The sequence below is a fragment of the Maylandia zebra genome, linkage group LG13, assembly GCF_041146795.1.
Source record: "Maylandia zebra isolate NMK-2024a linkage group LG13, Mzebra_GT3a, whole genome shotgun sequence".
NCBI classification, from domain to species: domain Eukaryota; kingdom Metazoa; phylum Chordata; class Actinopteri; order Cichliformes; family Cichlidae; genus Maylandia; species Maylandia zebra.
Genome location: NC_135179.1, coordinates 33,749,931 through 33,772,574, shown reverse-complemented (window position 1 = coordinate 33,772,574; position 22,644 = coordinate 33,749,931). Strand labels below are relative to the sequence as shown.

The following is a 22,644-nucleotide window of genomic DNA, read 5'->3' as shown; positions in this document are numbered from 1 at the left end:
TTAACAGACCTCTCTGCATCAAATCATATCTGTTATTAATCTCTGTCTCTCTTCCACAGCATGTCTTTATCCTGTTTTCCTTCTCTCACCCCAACCAATCACAGCAGATGGCCCCGCCCCTCCCTGAGCCTGGTTCTGCCAGAGGTTTCTTCCTGTTAAAAGGGAGTTTTTCCTTCCCACTGTCGCCAAAGTGCTTGCTCATAGGGGGTCATATGATTGTTGGGTTTTTATCTGTATCTATTATTGTACGATCTACTCACAATATAAAGCGCCTTGAGGCGACTTTTGTTGTGATTTGGTGCTATATAAATAAAATTTAATTAAATTGAATTGAATTTTGTATTTTGTAAGTGTTTTGGATTTTGTAAGTGTTTTGGATTTTATACGTGTTTTGGAGTTTGTACATGTTTTGTCTCTAGGGGCCACCGTAAGGTGCCATCTTCAGTCTCAGCTGACTGCAGGTTTCCAACCTTAAACAGGACATTTACACAATGACTGAAACCAGCACCACTGAATGAACAGTGTCATGACCATTGATCAACAACCACTGATCAAGAAGGTGACGTGATGACGAAATGTTTCTCACACTGAAAACGTCCAGATGAACAGAATAAACTTCTTGGGATTTCTGAGCAACTTTAGGCTCATGCAGAGGTCACATCAGTTGGCTTTGTTTGGTCCCTGCTGAAGTCTTGGTGGTTTGAAGTTGGCGTGTGTGTGTGTGAGAAAGAGTGAAAGAGAAAGAAAGCTCTAACTATATATGAAGCCCTTTATGAGTTTGCACAGATGCTTTTTGTATTAAAATGAGTTCATTCACGCTCTGAATCTGGTCCTCGTGTTGGGACCGATGGGGAGCACATCATTGATGTTTAGGAGACAGCTCAGATTCATTATGTGACTAAACAGGAAAACAAAGAATTTGTACAGCTTTTGTTTTTTTTCTACTAACAAAGAAGTAAAACTGAAGCATATCATATATCATACTCGTCTGCTTGAACCTTGGGTCAACACCTGAACGTGGACCGAGGTGGAACAATCTCCACCCACTGATAAGATAAACCATAAACCTTTGAGCTGCAACACGTCACCATCAGCTGACTTTAAAGGTTTGTTTTCGTCAACTGAAACCAGCAGAGAGCTCAGAGGTACATCAGAAGCAGGATGAAGAGAGGAGCCCAGGGGGGTCTATGTAATACTGGACTGGAGCTGGAGGACATGACAGGAAGAACCGTCCAGGTGAGTGGGATTTTCCTCATATGCAGCCAGCTGGAGCTTAACTCCTCAATGCTTAAAAATATTTGTACTCATAAAAACTTTATTCGATTGCTTGGTGGGTGTCTTTAACAGACTTTAGCAGAAAAAACAGTGTATCCAGGTGTCCTCAGGTATTTACTTGTCCTCAGGAATCAGGGTGTCCACAGGGATCCAGGTCCTCTGTGTCAGCAGCAGCTTGGTGGGTGTCTTATTACAGAGGTCGCTGGAGGCAGAAAAGAAGAAAGCTTACAGGTAAGTCCAGCTGAGCTCAGTCGTTGCAACAAGTCTGAGTTTGGTCTTCATCAAAGCTTCTTTTTCAGGATTTCAGGTGGAGGTCAAATACTGTGGTCTGGCTGAGGATGATGAAGATGACAAAGAGCAGAGGGACAAAATAGACAACATCAACAAAAACCAACAACTCAACAAAAAACTGCTCGATCACTTCAGACATCTGGCTGCAACCAACCAGGACACTGACCAGGTAACAATCAGTGAGAAGTGTCCGTATAAAATCAAACCATTTTTCTTTTCCTCTGTTTGTATTCATGTTTGTGTGTTTGTTCAGGTGGACCTTCAGCTTCTGGACCGGGCGATCTCAGACGGAGCTGATCCGAACGCCTCAGACAGATATGGACAGACCGTCCTGCACGAGGTCACACGGGAAGTCACTTCTGCCCTGTTAGCCGTTTGTTCACACACCTGCAGGACGGTCACTGAGAGCTTCTGGAGAGCTTGTGCTGTGTCTGTGTGGTACAGGTGTGTGTCTGCAGAGAACTAATGCAGGTACGTGTGTGTTCAGATCTCCAGAGCGTGGAGCGTGGATGTGATGCGGTTCTTCCTAGACCGGGGCTCAGACCTCCTGCGGCCAGATCAGTTTGGAGTCACTGCGCTGCATGTGGCCTCGGCGCTGGACTATCAGGACATGGTGCAGTTCCTGCTGGACCGAAAAGGTCTGTGGACACTAAAGCATGAACAGTGTGTGATGGGAAGTCATGTGATAGAGTCACATGACTGCATGTGTGTTATGATCAGCTGATCCGGAGGCTCGCACCTTTCTGGACAAGCAGACCCCGCTTCACTACGCTGCGAAGAATGATGCCGTCGGTTCGATCAGGCTTCTGCTGCAGGCCGGAGCCTCCATCAGCTGCACCGACTACAAACGCAGGACACCACTGCAGCTCGCCGCTAACGCAGGTACCACTGACACACACTGCAAAAATTGCCTGTTTAGAAATAAGGAAAAATAATAATTGACTTTAAAGAAGATCCTGACTATAATAAGTGAAATAAGATAATTACACTCGATAAGATTTCTTGAAATAAGAAAAATTATGTAGACAAGTATGTTTGAAGTCAGATCAACTGAAAACAAACCCGTCAGTAATGCTTTCAGTGTTGTTTCTTTTTCACTTTGAGAGGAAGGATCTTCTGGTCACCCGTCTGTCACAGGGCTAACAGTCTTGCCTGTGGACGATTTGGAATAAGCGATTAACTTCAATCTTTGGACTGTGGGAGAGAACCCAGAGGGGAGGCACAAGGCAGATGCTGGAGTTGAACTCAGAACCTTCTTGATGGAGGGAGTGGTGCTAGCTACTGGACCAGTTTCCTGTCCATGTTTTTAAAAGTCTGTACAAGAAAAAACTGCACTGCAAAAATCGATTTTCAAGAAAGTAAAAAAAAAACTTTGTTTCTGAACATTTTTTCGTATTTTTTGTCTAAAAAGAAACCATATTCTTACCAAGCAAAATTAAGCACATGCTAGGAAAATATGTCTAACTTTTCTATAATAAGATATTTCAGAGACAGACACTATCTCTACTTTTAAGATTAGGCTTAAAACTTTCCTTTTTGTTAAAGCATATAGTTAGGGCTGGACCAGGTGACCCTGAATCCTCCCTTAGTTATGCTGCAACAGGTGTAGGCTGCCGGGGGATTCCCATGATGCACTGGGTGTTTCTTCTTCAGTCAGCTTTTCACTTATTTACTTCGTTGCATTTGATTATTCGTTATTATTAACCCTTGGCTCTCTTCCACAGTACTTCTTTGTTGCGTCTTCCTCTGCTAACCTCCAGATGGCCCCGCCCCTTCCTGAGCCTGGTTCTGCCAGAGGTGTCTTCCTGTCAAGAGGAAGTTTTTCCTTCCCACTGTCTGATTGTAATCATCTCTTTGTGTCTTCAGAGCGTAGTGATGCAGCTCGTGTGCTGTTGGAGCTCGGGGCGGAGGCGGGGCTGAAGGACTCTGATGGACAGTTCTGTATAACAGCTCTGATTGGCCGGATGAGCCCAGTGGTATAACGTCCCACATAAAAACAACACAGCTGTGATTCGTTCACAGACATTGTTATGTAACATGTGGTTGTGTTTAGGCTCAGCTGGCTCTCAGTCAGTTCCATGTTTTCGACCGAATGACCAGGCAGCACTACTACTACCTGAACCTGCTGGAACCAGAACTACACTCACCTGAGGACCAGCTGTCAGGTGATACTACAGTGTGCAGTCTGGCGTACAGCAGCCTCACAGCTGCAGTAGTACTTCTGCAGTAGTGTTGATATTACAGCTGCTGGTCTTGCCTAACACCCCTCTGTCTGTCTGTAGGTGTGTGGGTCGGTGAGCCAATGTCTCCGGTAAGTTTCAACAGTAAGTGAAGGGATTCAAACCTCGGCATCCCCATTAGCACCACCTGAGCTACATTTAAAGAAAAAAAATCATCTTGTCCAGAGGGATCCCCATGATTTAATAAGGCATCCTATAATATTACTCATGGATTAGTGTCCTCTTAAACTAAAATTAGGATCAAACTGTAGAAAAAAAAATGATGATGATGCAGATGTTTACTGGGAGTTGGGGCGTCTACATGACTGAGTCAGGTTCCTTCACTAAGTGCCTGTCTGAAGTTCTAAACAGCTCTTTGGATCAACTCCTCGTCCTCTGAAGGATGTATGATGGTGTGGGTACACATCTACTCTGTGGCCTTGGGATCACCGCTCTGCTTTTTGTGTTGATGCGGTTATTTTAGCCTCATTGAGCTATCCTGATGGTTCACTGTCGAGCGTGAAGGGCAGAAAAGAGAACGCCTCAGGTTTAAGGTCATAGTCCTCAATAGGAAAAGGGTGGAGGCCGTACTCCAGAACAGGGACAAAGTGGAGGAGTTTAAGTATGTTGGGTTCTTGTTTAAGTGAGGGCAGACACATGTCAACACATAGTTTAGCACCATGACTGCAGTGACACTGTAGCTTTGGTGAAACCAAAGGTGTCCATTTACCAGCTGATCTACTCCCACCCTCATCTACACTCACAATAGTGATGGGATTTCCGGCTCTTTTTGGAGAACCGGCTCTTTTGGCTCGGCTCACTAAAAAGAGCCGGCTCTTCAGGTTGTTTTGTTGCTTTAATTAATTTATTATTAACAATAATATAAAATTATGCACAAAAGGAATTACTAATGTAAAAAAAAGTGGTTTTATTTATATATGTTTATATATAAATATATACGGTAGCCCCTAGAGACAAAGCACATACGAACGGCAAAACACATTTCTAGCGTTAACTGAAATTCCAAAACAGAGCTACATCACTTAAATTACACAATTGAAAGCATATGTGTATTGTTTGTGTATTTATACTAGAGATGGACCGATCCGATATTACGTATCGGTATCGGTCCGATACTGACGTAAATTACTGGATCGGATATCGGAGAGAAATAAAAAATGTAATCCAATCCATTAAATATCAAAAAAAGCACCTCACAAAACTTGCGACACAGCGTAACTCGCCTCATAACCGTAGCACGTTGCAGCAGTATGTGTCACGTGATAGAACGGCTGTGTGTATTTGTAGCCTCGCTACCAAACCGGCATTTCATCTCCGAGGAAGTTATCCCAGAGAGAAGTAAAGCAAGTGTGTAAGTTCATCTCTGAATGTTTGTAAAGCATTCCCACGTTAAGCTTAACAACCGATATATGGAGCGACTGCCTCTTCTTGCTGCTACTTCAATCATGAAACTGAACAATGATCTGATCAGCTGATCGGCTTTTCTGTCGCGAGTCCGTCTCTCTTGTTTGTTTTTGCACCAGAAAGAGGAAACCAGCGGCTGAACAACAGCAGCACGTTTAACCTTGATAAGCTGTTGTTAGAATTTATTTAATATTACTTTCTACACCAGGTTCTTTTTCTACGCAGCTGACGGCTGGTAATTGTGCAGGGGCGGATCTAGCAAAGGGGGGCCGATAGGGCATTAACAGGGAAAAGGGGGCACAAAGACATACTTTTCTTTCTTATTCTCATTTAAAATGTCTAGCTTTTAATAAATATTTATCTGAATCTTACACCCAAGTTTTAATCTGATCTAAAATGTATAGAAGTCCATTACTGTATATAGTAACTGTTAAGTCTAATATATCCTAGTAAGCTATAGTATTTTTTCCTTTGGGAAGATACCATCTGTGCAGTCTGCAGTTCTGTTGAAGAAAGATGTTGAATCTATTTAATTATTCTTGAAAAATAATTTATTTCTGTGCATTTTTTTTTCACACTGCATCAAATTAACGTTGATTACGTCGATTAAGCATCATGAGGCGGAGGGTGGGGGGTGGTTCCCTATTTTTTTTTGCTGGGAGTTGGAACCCTATTAGTTAGGTTGCTTAATATTTCTGCTAAGTACTCTTTAAAATACCAGAATAGGAAGGATGGAGCAGGTTTAAGTTTATTAGATTGATCAGTTTTGCTAAACTATGAAATATTTTGGGTGCAGTGTATTTTTTACATACAGGTATAACAGAATAGTATTATTGTTGTTTTTTATTTAAACTTGAGTATGAACTTATACAAAATGCAGCAAGATATTTAAAAAAGTTTTATTGATTAAAAAACACACTATATCGGATTCATATCGGTATCGGCAGATATCCAAATTTATGATATCGGTATCGTATCGGACATAAAAAAGTGGTATCGTGCCATCTGTAATTTATACACAAGCACTCATATATATTCAAATAATTTAAAAAAAAAAATTTTATTTACCTGTTACTACCACACACCAAATCCGGTCATTGGTAATTCTTGGCTTATGTAGCCACTAGGTAACAAAAGCTCAACACTGCGCCCTAGCATACTGGAGCACTTCTGTTGTGTTTTGTTTGTGCTATGGAGTTTTTACGTGTTTTGGAGTTCGTACGTGTTTTGGAGGTTTTACGTGTTTTGGAGTTCGTACGTGCTTCGGAGTTTTTACGTGTTTTGGAGTTTTTACGTGTTTTGGAGTTCGTATGTGTTTTGGAGTTCGTAGGTGCTTTGGAGATTGTACGTGCTTCGGAGTTTGTAGGTGTTTTGGAGTTTGTACGTGCTTCGGAGTTTGTATATGTTTTGGAGTTTGTACGTGTTTTGGAGTTCGTAAGTTTTTTCGAGTTTTTACGTGTTTTGGAGTATTTACCTGCTTCGGAGTTTGTACGTGTTTTGGAGTATTTACCTGCTTCGGAGTTTGTATGTCCTTCGGAGTTTGTATGTCCTTCGGAGTTTGTACGTGTTTTGGAGTTTTTACGTGTTTTGGAGTTCGTACGTGTTTTGGAGTTTGTACGTGCTTTTTCTCTAGGGGCCACCATAAATATACTTTTATTTATTCACTCCGCATAAAATGTAATAAATAAATCATATATCCTGTGCTACTGCGAGTGTAACTACCGCCCCTCCCCCCTCTTCCCAGCGCAAAGCACAAGGCTTGCATGCGGAGTGAAGCGGAAAAAAGTGAGAGAGAAAGAAAAAAAAAACCCACAGCTCCCAATAAGGAGCCGACTCGCGTTGTTCACTTCAAAGATCCAGCTCTAAGAGCCGTTTCTCTCGTGACCGACACATCACTAGCTCACAAGCTGTGCTTAGTGACCAAAAGTATAAGACTGAAGATAAATGAAGCAGAAACAAGCTTCCTCTGCAGAGGATCTGGGCTCAGCCTTACAACAGGGCAGGAGCCTGGAGTAGAGCCACTACCACTACACTACTTAAAACGGCTTCTAGTATGTGTCAACACAATTCTCATCATCCTTGGGCTAGGAGTCATTGCTTGAATAATTCATGGGTCAGAGTTCAGAGGGTCAATAACCAAAACCATCCAGTGAAAATGGTCAGGTACAAGGACTGTACTGAACATGAGTGAAAAGCAGCCAATGTCCAAAGAGGAACAAAATAAAATACATAAGCAATGGCTCATGACTTTTGCACAGCACTGCTTGACGGAGCTTAAGAACCAGTGCAGGTTATTTTTGTTTGATGGCATCAGTGCACAGAGGATTTTATTTTACGTGCTATAAATGCAGTCGGACATCAGCTGTACCTGTATCTGTTCAAGCTGCAGATGGTGATTCAGGAGGAGAAACTTGATCTCATCATGAATCCCGTCTTCCTCAAACTGATCCACGTCAAATGGAATCTCTACGGCAGGTAAAGTCTCTCTGACTGATGGTTATGTCAGGTGATAGGACACTTTTCTACCTGCATGTCTGTCTGTCCTGCTGACAGGTTTGGGGCATGGCTTCTCCTTATCCTTAACTTCCTGTTTAATGTTTCCTGGACGACTGTCGCTATCTCAGTGTCTGTCCACCGAGACTCACCTGATCGTTATGTCCTCCCCGAGGTAACCTGTCTGTCACACCTAACCTATCTATCTATGTGTCACCTGTGTATCTCTCACATGCGTTACTCTAACATTTATGTTACACCTGTCTGTCTCAGGACTGGTGGTGTGTCCTCTTTGTGGTCTTGGCGCTCCTGTTGACCCTAGAGGAAGTGCTAAGGGATGTGCGGGACATCCTGCGCTCAAGGAAAAAGCTCCACCTCTGGCAGCAGTTGGTGAAGCATCGTCTCCAGAGTGACCTGAGCTGCTCACATCCCATGTGGCCACAGGTAGGAATCAGGATGATGTGATGGACAGGAACAGGAAGTATCAGATATTTCAGGTGTATGTCTGTGAAGGTTCTCAGTCATCCAGGTCATCGTAGTCAAAGGAGCTTGCAAAGAAAAGTGTCTGGACTTCTTTAAGTTACTTGAAGACGTTTCACCTCTCATCCGAGAAGCTTCTTCAGTTCTAAGGTCAAATGGTGGAGAGTCCCAGATGTAGACAAAGCAGAGTTGTTCCTAAGAGCCTGCGCCTTGGATCCACTGTCAGGGGATACAGAGCAGACTTGATTCTACAGAGAGCACAAAATCACCTTTTAAGTGAAAGGATAAGACAGGTCCATTTCACTATAGATGCCCTCCAGATCAAGATCAGCCAGACCCTGCAGGAACTGGAAACCCTTCTACCCTCTCCAATCTTAGAAGAGGTTTACAAGTTTGTGGACAAGGCTCAGCGGGCCCAACACTCTAAAGGAAAAGAAAGACAACGCAGGAAATTTCACACCTTGCTTTCAAAAACACACACTCCTCATCCCGAACCTACACAACCCAGAGAAGAAAACACACCTGAAGACAGTCAGGAGAAATGGGTTAAGAACTTTTCAGACAGGATTCTCACTGAACCTGAAAAGAGAGTATTAGCCAAAGGACTACATTTTTCCATTTCTCCACAACAGTTGCCCATAGTGGACCTCATCACAGCCACAGAAACCGCCATACGGATTAATAAATTATCACAGACAGAAGCAGAGCAAATCAGGATGAAAGTCTCAGCCACGCTCTCCAGTGCCAAAGTCCCTCCATCCAACCTCACAATACAGGAAAAGAAGGCCGTTGCTTCCCTGAGCAAAGACCACAGCATCACTGTTTTACGAGCTGATAAGGGAAGATGCACCGTGGTCCTAAACACTACAGATTACCATACAAAGATCACTACTCTCCTCAGTGACAACAATACCTACGAAGCCTTAAAGCGAGACCCCACAAGCAGCTACAAAAAGAAAGTTATAGTTTGCCTTCAAGACTTTGAAAAGGACAAAATTATTGACCACCTTACATATCACCGCCTTTACCCAGGGGATGCCATACCCTGCATTTACGGACTTCCTAAAATCCACAAGGAAGCTGTCCCACTCAGACCCATAGTCAGTAGCATAAACTCAGCCACTTATAACATTGCTAAACACCATCAAGAACTCCACCGACTTCACCGACAAGGTCCAGAAACTTACCCTGGATCCAGATGAAACCATGGTGTCCTTTGATGTAGTCTCTCTCTTCACTTGCATACCCACCACGGAGGCCGTGGAGACTGTCAGAAAACGACTACAAGAAGACGGCTCCTTGGAAGACAGGACCAACTTCACACCCGATCAGATCTGCACACTGTTAAACCTCTGCCTCACCACTACATATTTCAAATACAACGAAGGCTTCTACAGACAAAAACATGGCTGTGCCATGGGCTCCTTCGTGTCACCTATTATAGCCAACCTTTACATGGAGGAAGTGGAAAGGAAGGCTCTTGGCTCTTTCAAAGGAAGAGTACCCAGCCACTGGTACAGATATGTGGACGACACCTGGGTCAAAATCAAGACACAAGAAGTGGAATCTTCACTGCGCACATTAACGCTGTGGATAAAAACATCAAGTTCACCAGGGAAGACACAAAGGACAACTGTTTGCCTTTCCTGGACTGCGCTGTGCACATTGAAGAGAACGGCAACCTCAACATCGAAGTTTACCGGAAGCCCACACACACGGACCAGTACCTCCTCTTTGACTCCCATCACCCTCTGGAACACAAACTTGGAGTAATCAGGACCCTACACCACCGGGCAGAACATGTTCCCTCTAAGCCTGAAGGAAAAAAGAAGGAACACACACATGTAAAGGAAGCACTCAAAACGTGCGGCTATCCTAAATGGGTGTTCTTAAAGTCAGCAAAGAGGCACAGAAAAGAAGACCAGACACCAGCGAGGGAGGATAAGAAGGACAGACGCAACAACATTGTCATCCCCTATGTATCAGGTGTATCAGAGAAACTCAGGAGTTTTCTCCAAGCATGACATCCCAGTGTATTTCAGACCCAGCAACACGCTCAGACAAAAACTGGTTCACCCGAAAGACAAAACGCCAAAACACAGACTTAACAATGTGGTGTATGCTGTACAGTGCAGCGAGGAATGCCCAGACCTCTACATTGGAGAGACCAAACAGCCACTTCACAAGCGCATGGCACAACATAGTAGAGCCACCTCCACAGGACAAGACTCAGCAGTCCATCTGCATTTAAAAAAGGTCAAAGGTCACTCTTTTGAAGATGCCAATGTTCACATTTTGGACAGAGAGGACAGATGGTTTGAAAGAGGAGTGAAAGAAGCCATCTATGTCCACTGTGAGCGACCATCTTTGAACAGAGGCGGGGTTTACGACACCAACTCTCTGCCATCTATAATCCAGTTTTGAGATCCCTTCCCAGACGCCTTAACGCCCACTCACATCCTGGGCCAGCTGACCTCAGGAATTCGCATGATAAGGTGGGGCCAGGTTTCACAATGAACACACCCAAAACTCTGGCTGATTGGGACCCACACCCAGTTTCACACCTTGGCTCAGGCGATTAGAGGATCATCAGGGGGTCCTTTTGTCCCTCTGTGGGGGGTCACTCCCACTAGGTTTATATCTGGGACTCTCCACCATCTGACCTTAGAACTGAAGAAGCTTCTCGGATGGGAGGTGAAACGTCTTCAAGCAACTTAAAGAAGTCCAGACGCTTTTCTTTGCAAGCTCCTTTGACGTTTCAGGTGTATGTTGTGTTTACAGGAGAGAGAGTTTCTACTAAACCAGTTCAAACTGGTTGACAGGAAGAGAGGAAGCTACTGCCGGGACCTGTGGTACTGACACACACACACACACACAGAACAAAAACCAAATGTAATCATGTGTGAAACAATCACTTTATTACATTTTAGCTTCACTATGTCCCAGTGTGAATGCATGGTCAGAGCAATCAGAAAGAGTATCTGCATCACAATGGACATCAGGTGTGCAGATCAATATCACAGCAAGAAATCAGGACATTGAAACCCCCACCATCAAAAGTATAACGCAGAGAAATCAGGTTCAGCTCTAGTATCTACTATCTAGTATCTAGTATCAGTCCACATTAATCCACTGAAGGAGGCGGAGAAAAAGCTCAGAAAAGGTTAAAATATGGTTGGTGTGATCTTTAAATGATCATTTGCATGGATCAATGAAAAAGGAAGAAATTCATCATCAGCTGAGCAGGGGGTAGATAAGAGAAAAGAGTGAAAACGTCAAAAGAGCATCTGGCTGTACTTTTGTGATTGTTGAGAATGAGAAGCTAAGTGCATCATTTTTTAAAAATAGCAGCTGGATAAAGAGAAAATTGCTTCCTTGAAAGAGAATAAATGTGCAGTTCAGTATTGAATATTAAATGGTAAATGGCCTGTATTTATATAGCGCTTTACTAGTCCCTAAGGACCCCAAAGTGCTTTACATATCCAGTCATCCACCCACACACATTCACACACTGGTGATGGCAAGCTACATTGTAGCCACAGCCACCCTGGGGCGCACTGACAGAGGCGCGGCTGCCTCGCCTCTGTCAAAAATTTACTATTACAAAAAAATAAACTATACATAAAGTGTGTTTGAATGGCAGCGTTGCAGAAATGTGTGCATGTAGCACAGAGCCATGGCTTGGAGTCTGAATGAGTCTCACAGGCCTGATAGTGCGCTTCTAGCCATTCATAATTATAATTACAATTTATAATTCTTAATTTGTTTAATCTGCTGCTCTCCGTAAATAAGCACAAGCAGGAATGTTGAACTTTTAACTGTGTTTCAATAACTTTTACAGCTTTTCCTTCTGATAAAAACCTCCCTTATGGCCATTCATACAACACAAAGTCATGAAGCCATAAACCATTAAATGACAGAATAGTTTCTGTTTTTCACTTCCTGCAATAATCATAAAGAGCACAAGTCTGTATAGTTAGAAAAAAAAATCTGAACAGTGTGCGCAATGAGCTAGCAGACCTTTTTCTGTAATTTCACTCATTTATTTCTTATAGTTTAAAGAGTTGTGCTGACAGATTTCCTTCTTTATCACAGCAATTTTTCTTCATCCATCCACTTCTTCTTCATTCACTTATTCGGGGCATGGGTAGCGGGGGCAGCCTAAGCAGAGAAGCCCAGATTCAAGATTCAATTCAAGATTCAAGAGCTTTATTGTCAATACAACAGTATACACAGTATACTGTTTCACCCCAAGCCTCCCATGGTGCATTTATAAGTATATTAAAGATATATCTCCAAGAGATATAAAACTGGGATTTACAAATAAATAACGTGCTAAATTTCGGTAAAATTAAGGTAAGGCAATTAAGGTACTAATCACTAACTACACAATACTAGCTGTATGATAAAGAAAGACAGGACAGAGACAATACAAAGTGGATTGTGCAGCGGTATTGAATACCAGGTTCAAGTTATTGTCAGGATTTTACAGACGAGACATGACAAAGACACGTGCAAAATGTGCAAATGTAGTATAATTTAGATGTGTGCAAACAGGCATATTAAGCAGGTGGATTGTGTAAGTTTAAGTCTTTTGATGAGTATTGTAAGGTATTTATAAGGGTGTTTGTGTTTATCAGTCCTTTTGTGGTAGTGAGATGAGAGCTTTCCCTGCTTGGGGGAAGAAGCTCTTGCAGTGTCTGGTCGTTAAGTTTTGATACTGCGAAACCGTCTGCCAGATGGAAGGAGGGAGAACAGTGCATGTGAGGGGTGGAAAGTGTCCTTCACTATGCTGTTCACACATTGGATAATGTGTTTGTGGTTGAGTTGGGAGATGGGTGGGAGAGGGCCTCCAATGATCCTCTCTGCTGTCCTCACTATCCACTGCAGAGACTTCTTTTCAGCGAGGGTGCAGATCCCGTACCAGATAGTGATGTAGCAGCAGAGGACGCTCTCAATGGTTCCCTGGTAAAATGCTGTGAGAATGCGAGGAGGGTAGGGATGGGCATGGATAAGATTTTTACAATTCCGATTCCATTTTCGATTCTGTTTAACGATTTGATTCTTTATCGATTCTCTTATCGATTCTTATTTTTAAAAAAGGAGAACACTAAGGTCGATTAGCTTAGAACTTTGTTTTATATCTTCTCTTTGAACAAGATAGAAAATTAGGAGTAACGTGGCCTTACAAACCCAACAGTGAGATCTTAAGAGATCCACAGTGATAGGTTTGTAGCTTGAACCTATTCGCTGGAACGTTGAAGACAATATAATTACACAGCAAGCAAGACACAAAGTAGGCAAAGTTCTTCTTGTTACTCATGCATGAGGGAGACCTGCCTGGAGCCAAGTGTTGTCCCACCACTTGACCTCCGTCAGACTCTCAGCCAGCCCACAGCACTCCTTTTATTGTGGTTACATGAATATGCATAGGGTCATTAACATATAACATCTTACATAGGTATACATGTGAACAAAGAATACTGTGTGTGTGTGTGGGGGGGGGGGGGGGGGGGGGATCAGAGTGTGACCCCATAAATGACTTCCCTAAACCTGCTGGTCTGGAAGTCCAACAGTTCATCTAAACAAAAGGCACTTAGCCTAAAACAGATACAGCCACGTTTATCCTGCCATAAAACAATAAAACAGGGTATGACCTCTTCTCATGCTCCCAGGATGTAGGTGTGCATTCCAGTGTGGAATACACACCAAGCCTTTGCAGCCTGCTAAAGATCACACATCCTATCACTACACAATTGATTATACACCTCTAAGCATATATGGTTAAATATTTCTAAGCATAAATGACAATCAACAATACAAAACCTAACACACAGCCTCTTCAATGGGGTGTCACAGGGTCCCCAGGAAAAAACATTGTAAATGTAAAATAATAAAATAAATATTCTTCTGTAGCAATAACAAAGTATAACATAAATTATTCTGTAGCAATTACACAAGAATATCCAGTAATGTCCCTGCCTACAATTAAACACATTCACTTACTGAAAACCATCTGCTGTGGCAAACGGCTGCAAGCCTTTGACCACAAACTGAGTCTCTGCTCGGTGACATTCGTCTATCCTGCCTGAAAGGAGACGCTACCGGTAGACTGCAGCGAGAACTGCCAGCATCTGAGCCAGACTCTGTCTCTCTCATCATGGTCACTAAATGCACAGTAATGGCAGGTTTGTAATAAGGCAGATCGCGCTAACATAATATGCACTGTTGTTGATTATTTACCTGCCGCATTAACGGGAGAGGACGTGCAAACGTTACCGCTGCTGCTGGGTTGAGATTCACGAGTCGAGCGGAATTAAAAACACGACATTCATTTAAGGTCATCGCGTGTTTTGTGAGCAAATGCTTTTGCATATTCGTAGTGTTTCCTCCCTTAAATGAAATATCTACTTTGCAAGTATTGCAAGTTGCCCTGTTGTCATCCGTTCTCGTAAAGTATGACCAAATTTTTGAGCGTTTGAGCCACTGTGTTTCCTGCCAGGTAAATGACGCTCCGCAACGTGCTGACGTCATTCGGGGCGACTGGAATCGATAAGGGAATCGTTTGCAAAAATGACAAACAATCCCAAGGAATTGAAACAGTGGGAACCGGTTCTCAACAAGAACCGGGTTTCGATACCCATCCCTAGAGGAGGTAGACTGGCCTTCTTCAGTTTCCTAAGAAAGTGAAGACGTTGTTGGGCTTTCTTCATGATGGTGGTGGTGTTCAGGTTCCAGGAGAGGTCAGCTGATATGTGCACTCCCAGGAACTTCACACTGTTGACCATCTCAGCAGCAGACCCGTTGATGTGCAGTGGGGTGTGGATCATTGAGCTCTTCCTGAAGTTAGCAACCATCTCTTTAGTCTTCTGAGCATTTAGAGACAGGTTGTTATTCTGATACCAGTCCACCAGGTGTTGTACCTCCTCTCTGTATTCAGACTCATCGTTGTTGATGAGACCCACCACTGTTGTGTCATCTGCAAACTTGATAATGTGATTTGAGCTGTACTGTGCAGTACAGGCATGTGTTAGCAGGGTGAACAGCAGTGCACTAAGCACACAGCCCTGTGGCGATCCTCTTCTCAGTCTTCTGCACTAAGGGACACCCTTCGAACATGGTATTTGTTATGGACAAACTGTTTGCACAGAAATCCAACAACAAAACACTGCTCTGAAGTCTTCCAGTAGGACAATAGAGTCCCCAGGTGGAGCACTCAGGGACACCAATAAGGCTAAACCATCATTTGTCGCATAAGCACAGACAACAGTCAGGACCCGTTCCCCAACCCAAAGGCACAGGGAAGAAATCCTCTCATCCACTGGGAGAAACCCCAACATACATACCTGGTCCCTCACCAGGCAAAGAAGGACTAAGTGGGACAAATAAGTCTCACTCAATAAATTTATAATGATAATAAATTTTATTTATGAAGCACCTTTCAAATGGTAAATGGCCTGCATTTGTATAGCGCTTTTCTAGTCCCTAAGGACCCCAAAGCGCTTCACACTACATCCAGTCATCCACCCATTCACACACTGGTGATGGCAGCTACATTGTAGCCACAGCTGCCCTGGGGCGCACTGACGGAGGCGAGGCTGCTGGACACTGGCGCCACCGGGCCCTCTGACCACCACCAGTAGGCAAACACGGGGTTAGTATCTTGCCCAAGGATATTTGGCATGCAGCCAGGAGGCAGCCTGGGATCGAACCACCGACCTTCTGATTAGTGGCTGACCTGCTCTGCCACCTGAGCTACAGCCACCCGACAAGACACCCAAGGAAAATTAACAATAGAATAAAACACATAATAGAACAAAGACAAAATGAAGAACAATAGAACAAAAGCACAAGATAAAATTAACAAACATTGGGTTCACAGTGAACTTGCAGATTTGAACAGATGGGTTTTGAGTTGAGATTTAAACTGGAGGAGAGAAGCAATGTTTCTTATATGTGGGGTCAGAGAGTTCCACCGCCTGAGAGCAGAGCAGCTCTGGTGATGAGGCGGAAGGAAGGCACAGTAAGCTGGATAGAAGAAGAAGATCGAAGTGAGCGGGCAGAAAAGGTAGTGCATAACAGGTCAGAAAGGTAAGGAGGTGCGAGGTTATGAATGGCCTTGAAGGTGAGCAGAAGAAGTCTGAAAATTATCCAGAATTTCACTGTGAGCCAGTGAAGTTCCTGAAGAACAGGTGATGTGCTGGTAGGAGGGGTTCTGGTGAGAATGCGAGCAGCAGAGTTCTGAACCAGTTGAAGCTGATGGAGGGATTTTTGGGGGAGACCATGAAAGAGAGAATTACAACAGTCAAGGCAGGAGGACAAGAATGGACATAGGCTGTCTCCCAATTCAGGGTCTGCAGCCTTAAAGGCCGCATTTCAAGGCCGATTACGTCACAGCGGCGCGCCGAAGGCTGTCCCAATTCAAAGGCTGCTCGAAATGCGGCCCTGAAATGCCTCCTTCATTTCCCTGAATTTTAAGGCTGTGGCAGAGTAGACTTCGTGGTCCCATATATCCCACAATTCATAGCGCGGCAGTCGGTGTGGAGAATTCTGCCGCAGACGGCAGAAGCGGAGCGGCCGAAGAGTAAACTGTGAAAAGTAAGTACTGAATATTATGTCACTTATTTATGTGCAAATGTTTAATACCATTAAACATTACTGTTGCCCACATGTCGGCAAAGTCATGTGACATTAGTGACGTTTGTACTAACTTGGTTTTAAAGCCTTTACTTTAAAATATACGCCGTTCAATAGCTGAGCTTAATCTCACAGAGAATGATCAAAGCTCATGTAGAAACAAACAAATGAACAAAAGATTTTCTCCTTCATTTCTGTCAAACAAAGCTGTACGACACATTTCCAGCTGTTAGTATCATGGTTGCTAGGAAACCTGGGCAGCGCAACGGAGGCTTTTTTTTTAAAACTTTATTGACAAACAACAGTATCAGCGCAACGGAGGCTAGACCGTCCCATTTCACAAGCCTCGCACTTCCGGCCTTAGCGGTCTTAGAGTACACGGCCCTTGAGGATCGTTGAGGCTGCGTACTTTAAGGCTGCAGACCCTGAATTGGGAGACAGCCATAGACTGGGTGGAAAGAGAAGGACGTAACCTGTTAATGTTGTGTAGATGGAAACAGGCAGAACGGGTGAGATTACTGATGGGAGAGTTAAAGGATAGTGAACTGTCTAGGATGACACCAAGGCTCTTAACCTGAGGAGAAGGGAAAACTGTGGAGTTATCGATAGTGAGAGAGAAATGATTAGCCTTCACTAGGTTGGATTCAGTGCCAATAAGGAGGATTTCAGTTTTATCCTCATTGAGCTTAAGAAAATTAGAGCTGAACCAGGATTTTAGTTCAGATAGGCATTCTGTAGGGAAAGAAGGTGGGAGGGAGGAATCAGGCCTGATTCACCTCAGCAAAAAAGTGAAGATCAAATTTGTGGAAAATGGTACCTAGAGGGAGGATGTAAATTATGAAGAGAAGAGGGCCTAAGACTGAGGCTTGGGGTACACCAGAAGTGACCAGGAATAGATGAGAGCGGAATGATTTCAGCTGAATAAACTGGGACAAGGAGATATGATTGGAAACAGGCTAGGGGTGTGTCAGAAATGCCGAGAGAGAAAAGTCTGTTTAGAAGGATGGAGTGAGAGATGGTGTCGAAGGCTGAGCTCAGATCCAAAAGGACGAGAATGTTGAGAAGACCAGAGTCAGCTCCGAGAGGAAGATCATTAGTAACTTCACGTAAAGCAGTTTCTGTACTGTGACATGAACGAAAACCAGAAATCTCTTGTAAATGTTATTATTAAGCAGGTGTGAATGAAGTTGAGCTGCAACCGTTTTTTCAAGTGTTTTAGAAATGAAAGTTAGGTTAGAAATCAGACGGAGGTTGTTAAAGGGCTAATTTGGACTAATCAGGACTAATTTGTCATGGGAGACCATACCAGGGGCCAAAAGCCCCTTGACAACATAGCCCCTAGGATCCTTGGGACACACAAACCCCTCTGTGACTTCTTTACACCAACAGGAAGTTTCACTACACCCACGGCACCCCAGCTCCACTTGTGCCCATGTTGTTCTCTCCAGGTATCTGTCTGCTCGTCAGTGTTCTCACCCATTTGGCTGCTGTGTGCTTCATTTTACATTTTGAGTCCTTGTCTTTTCGTTTGTTTTTCTCTTCATTAGATTAACTAGATTTTCACAACTGACTTTTGTAAAGTTTCTTTATTCTTTCCCAAATTTTAAAGAAACCTCAACTCTCTGTTGTATTAATTCATTTTTTAATATCTGAAGATGTCGTCTTGTTGGATCATGCTGATGGGTTTGTGTGATTTTTCTGAAGTTTTTACAGATGCATATTTGCTTTTTCAGAGGTTATATTCATGAAATCTTTATTTAAAACTTTTTTAAATCACAAAGCAACACTCTGACTTCAGGAATGTCTTTGACTGGCTGGTGTACTTTCTGCTGACTGCATCGTTCAGTGTCCATGTGGCCGATGTGATTGGACCGTCCACCATTCTTAACACCATGAGTTTGCGTATGTTCTCCATCACCATTGTCTTCCTGTGGTTGCGACTCATGAAACACGTCAGAGGCTTCAGGTACTGAAAAGCTACAGTCTACTGCAGAACCGTATGGCTATTGCACAGATAAAGTTTAGTGTGTACTTGCAGGCTGATGGGGCCGTTCATCGTCATGTTGGGGAAGATTGTTGGGGATGTGATGCGTTTCCTGTTCCTCTACGCGGAGATCTTCATCCCGTATGCCTGCAGCTTCTGGATCATGTTCGGAGGTCTGTGTGTGGGAGTAGGTTGGTGTGTTGGTAGTTGATGACATCATGATAACAGTAAGTTAACCCTGCCCCCAGGGATGGCTTCAGTTCCCAGCATGCAGTCTGTCCTGGGCCTGCTGTACAGTCTGTATCGGATCACTCTGGTGGACGAGTACGAGTACGCTGCCATGGTGGCTGTGGATGATGTCATGGCTCCTGTGCTGTGTGGGACGTTTCTGGCAGCGTCTTCAATCCTGTGTGTTAACCTGCTGATTGCCCTGCTGACTGATACCTTCCAGAGGTCAGAGGTCACACCTGCATTTGATAAAACTTTATGTTGGGGGGCAGAAACTGGGACTGCTGCACCAACAAGCTGAAGTCAATAATCATTTCAGCTTGTTATAAACAGCCGCTGTGAGAGTAGCAGGGGCGGATCTACGGGGGTGGCATGATCCTAGAGCCACCCTAGTTTGCTTAGCAAAATGCTGTTTATTTAAAATAATAAGCTAGCATTTGGACTTTGAGCCTGGCTGCAATTAACACTCAATATAAATTCTAAAACTAAATATATTGCATAGTGTTACCTCCCCTCCTCCACACACACACACACACACACACACACACACACACACACACACACCACTAAAAAGTGGTTTAGCCCATAGCACGGACTGGCTTTATTTCTTGTTGTCAGTAGCAACCGATGCTGACAATTGTCCCACACAATCATTTTGAATCAATACGTGGACATTTTCAGATTTCAGCACAGGCGGTTGGTTGTTACACTCTGGAAATGGAATGAATATGAGTGTTATTAACCCGCTGGGGTCGACACGCGCCGCACCCCCGAATCACGTGACCGATTTAAGCGGACATAGCTACGAGCTGCAGACATGCTGAGTCTCCATTTCAGCTTGTGTTCAAGACTTCAAACTATATGCCAGTTTTCCATTTTATTTTATTTTATTTATTTATTTATTTTTTTAACCTTTATTTAACCAGGAAGATCCCATTGAGAGTTAAAAAATCTTTTTCAAGGGAGACCTGGCCAAGATTGGCTGCAGCAAGTGTCTCACAGTTACAGAAATTACTAAATCAAACACATGCAGCAACAACACACATGCAATACAACTTTCTAAATACTATCTTACGTTTTGTGCGGGAAGAAATGGTGAAAACCACATTTTCTAAGGACAGTGCTTGGATCATCATGTGTGCACCACCAGCTGACAGCTGCTATGAGGTAAACATGCTGCTGTGCATTTTGGACACACATCTACACTTTGGTCTCATCTGTCTGAAGGACATTGTTCCAGAAGTCTTTGTGTTTCTTGATAATGTAACTGCTGATAGAAGCAGCAGGATGATCTGTGAGGTGTACACGTCAACACTCTCTGCTCACATTCAGACTAATGCAGCACTTCCAAGTGCAGAGGGATAATGAGCCAAAGCAACAACGCCACATTTTAGGAAGATACATTTGATTTCTCTGCTTTATGTCTCAGTAAAATCCACTAATTCCAAACATTCTGTCGCCTCATTTCATGTTAAAAATGTCACAATGCCCCAGTCATTCTTAAGAGGATTATGTACAAAAATATATTTTAAAAAATCACATCTTGACTTTATTTAAAATGAGAGAACAAGTGTGTGTGTCTATGTGTTTTAGGGTTCACAATAACTCACAGGCCAATGCTATGATGCAGCAGGCCGCTGTCATCCTGCAGGTGGAGGAATCCATGCCCCTCCTGCGTCATTTCTACGACAACCAGTACATCTCCAGCCACTGCTCGCCATTGGTCGAACCCTCTGATGATGGCATCACAACAAACTTGCATTACCATGATGAGATGGGACGAATTACAGTGCAGATCAAAGTGCGTTTCTGAAGAACAAATTCTGATCTAAAGTCATGTGCTTCAGGTTCTCATGGTATCTGTGTGTCTGCAGGAGGTTCTAGACCAGTTCTTGGTCCTGCAGCGGGAGGCGGAGACCACAGAAGGTCCACGGTTAGCAGAACTCCATCACTACTGACACACAATTCTTCTTCATTCAGCTTCTCTAATGTGGATTCTCATTCAGAGTCCAGATGGACCAGGACCAGCAGAACCAGCAGGAGACCCAGAGGAATAAGTGCCAGCAGAGCCAGGAGCTTCAAGAGGACCATGATAAACAGAATCAGAACCAGGACAACAAAGACAAATGTCGCCAAATCCTACAGAGGCAGACCCAGGAGCTTCAGGCCTTGCGAGCAGAGCTGAAGGAGCTCCAGACTCTGGTCTTGCAGCTGGTTAAAACCAAGACCAACTCTGTATAAGAGCTGTGGGTTAGACTGGGAGGAATGTCAGAACCATTGTTTCATGTTTCTGTTTCTCCAGAATCTCCTCTGGTCCAGGACTTCCTGTTTAATTGTTATTTACAAACTCTCATAAATGAAAATACCAGTAAGAAGTTTGCTAAAGGTTCAGTGTCATTCATCTTTAGCTGGTATTTTGGTAGCCATCTTGGAATGAATGTGGACTGTTATTTGAAAATAAAGTCCCCCCCCCGAAAAAATAACATCACAGCTTCATTAATGGTTCAGTCCAGAGACATTAGCTGTGTCCCAATTCAGAGGCCCCATCCTCCTCAGGACCCGGCCTTCACAGTCTACGTGGGCCGGGTTCTCCGAAGACTGAGAAGGCCGGAAGTGTGAGGCTGTGAAATGTGATGGTCTAGCCTTCAGATCTGCGTCACCGCTGTCTCGGTGGAATTTAATAAACTCAGCCGTCTGCTCCTTGCTATCTAAAATATAACAGGACACTGGCGTAAACTCTCGACCATCTCACACTTCTGTTTAATCAGTTTTCTGTTTGACGTTTATTCAGCTGTGTGAAAACTAGAACTTTAATTTCAGCCAAACTGATTTACTCAGAAACAAATAAAACACTGAAAGAAGCCAAACAATAACATTTTTAAGTTATCTAAGTGACTTATATATCATGTTTAACCTGAGTAGTGAAGACTGCAGGGGATTGAAACAGGGGCGGATCTAGAGAAATTTTCTTAGGGTGGCAAAATCAAAGCCTTTTTTTTTTCAAACACATATGCAGGTGGTTACATATGGTTAAAATTATTCAAATGCAGTAAGTATACACGTTTTTCATATAAACAAAATTACATAACTTAATTATTGTCTGTAACCCACATAATTAAACACTTTAGTTACATAAAACATGTGAGTTTTGATGTTATGTACTGTATAGCCTGTATGATAAATAAATATGTAGCCCAATAAGTATCCAGAAAAGCTACACAACATCGGGCGGTTCATTTACAAACACAGGTCTAACTCCAGTTAGAAAATAATCAAAGTGTTACATGCTTAAATTACACAAAATGTCAGAAATCTGCACTGTCAAGAACAAAAATGTAAACCTAATTCTTCATGATTTGTTGGAGTCACCCTCCGAGGTCCAAAATATAACTGGTCATTTTGGACATTTGTATTTCACCTTCAAATTCTTTCATTTTATTTTTTTCCTGCCTTGCTTGGTATTGTGGAGGTATGTAATAACGACAGGAGAGGTCTCAGTGTCTCACTCCAACTTTATTAACTGACTCTCAGAACTTCACATATAGTGAGCGCCAAAATCTCCACCCCAACACTTCCCTTCAACTTGGGTGTGAGTGGAGCCACCTGGTGGTC

The 22,644-nt window shown here is 43.3% G+C and overlaps 1 protein-coding gene across 3 annotated transcripts; it reads left to right on the top strand.

Annotated features, from left to right (window-relative positions):
- Window positions 1–1,133: 1,133 nt before the first annotated feature.
- Window positions 1,134–22,160, top strand: LOC101484410 (uncharacterized). 3 transcript variants are annotated; one of them, XM_024804783.2, is made up of 19 exons: window positions 1,134–1,236; window positions 1,404–1,506; window positions 1,575–1,735; window positions 1,820–1,906; window positions 2,054–2,204; window positions 2,287–2,448; window positions 3,433–3,542; window positions 3,620–3,731; window positions 3,849–3,877; window positions 7,600–7,685; window positions 7,764–7,878; window positions 7,977–8,147; window positions 10,965–11,035; window positions 18,619–18,786; window positions 18,859–18,977; window positions 19,053–19,257; window positions 20,626–20,833; window positions 20,907–20,965; window positions 21,039–22,160. In XM_024804783.2, the coding sequence occupies exons 1-19, from the start codon at window positions 1,162–1,164 to the stop codon at window positions 21,271–21,273; spliced, it is 2,427 nt and encodes an 808-aa protein (XP_024660551.1). In that variant the 5' UTR covers window positions 1,134–1,161; the 3' UTR covers window positions 21,274–22,160. The 3 variants fall into 3 exon arrangements, with proteins under 3 accessions (XP_024660551.1, XP_024660552.1, XP_024660550.1); XM_024804784.2 differs by having other exon boundaries at window positions 7,594–7,685; window positions 18,667–18,786; XM_024804782.2 differs by having other exon boundaries at window positions 7,594–7,685; window positions 21,039–22,159.
- Window positions 22,161–22,644: the final 484 nt, after the last annotated feature.

Excerpts from the sequence above, each read along its gene's own strand:
- LOC101484410 (XM_024804782.2), top strand. The coding sequence starts at position 1,162 with ATGAAGAGAGGAGCCCAGGGGGGTCTATGTAATACTGGACTGGAGCTG. Across the intron at positions 2,449-3,432 it reads GCAGCTCGCCGCTAACGCAG|AGCGTAGTGATGCAGCTCGT; the intron begins GTACCACTGACA and ends TTGTGTCTTCAG. Across the intron at positions 7,686-7,763 it reads AAATGGAATCTCTACGGCAG|GTTTGGGGCATGGCTTCTCC; the intron begins GTAAAGTCTCTC and ends TCCTGCTGACAG.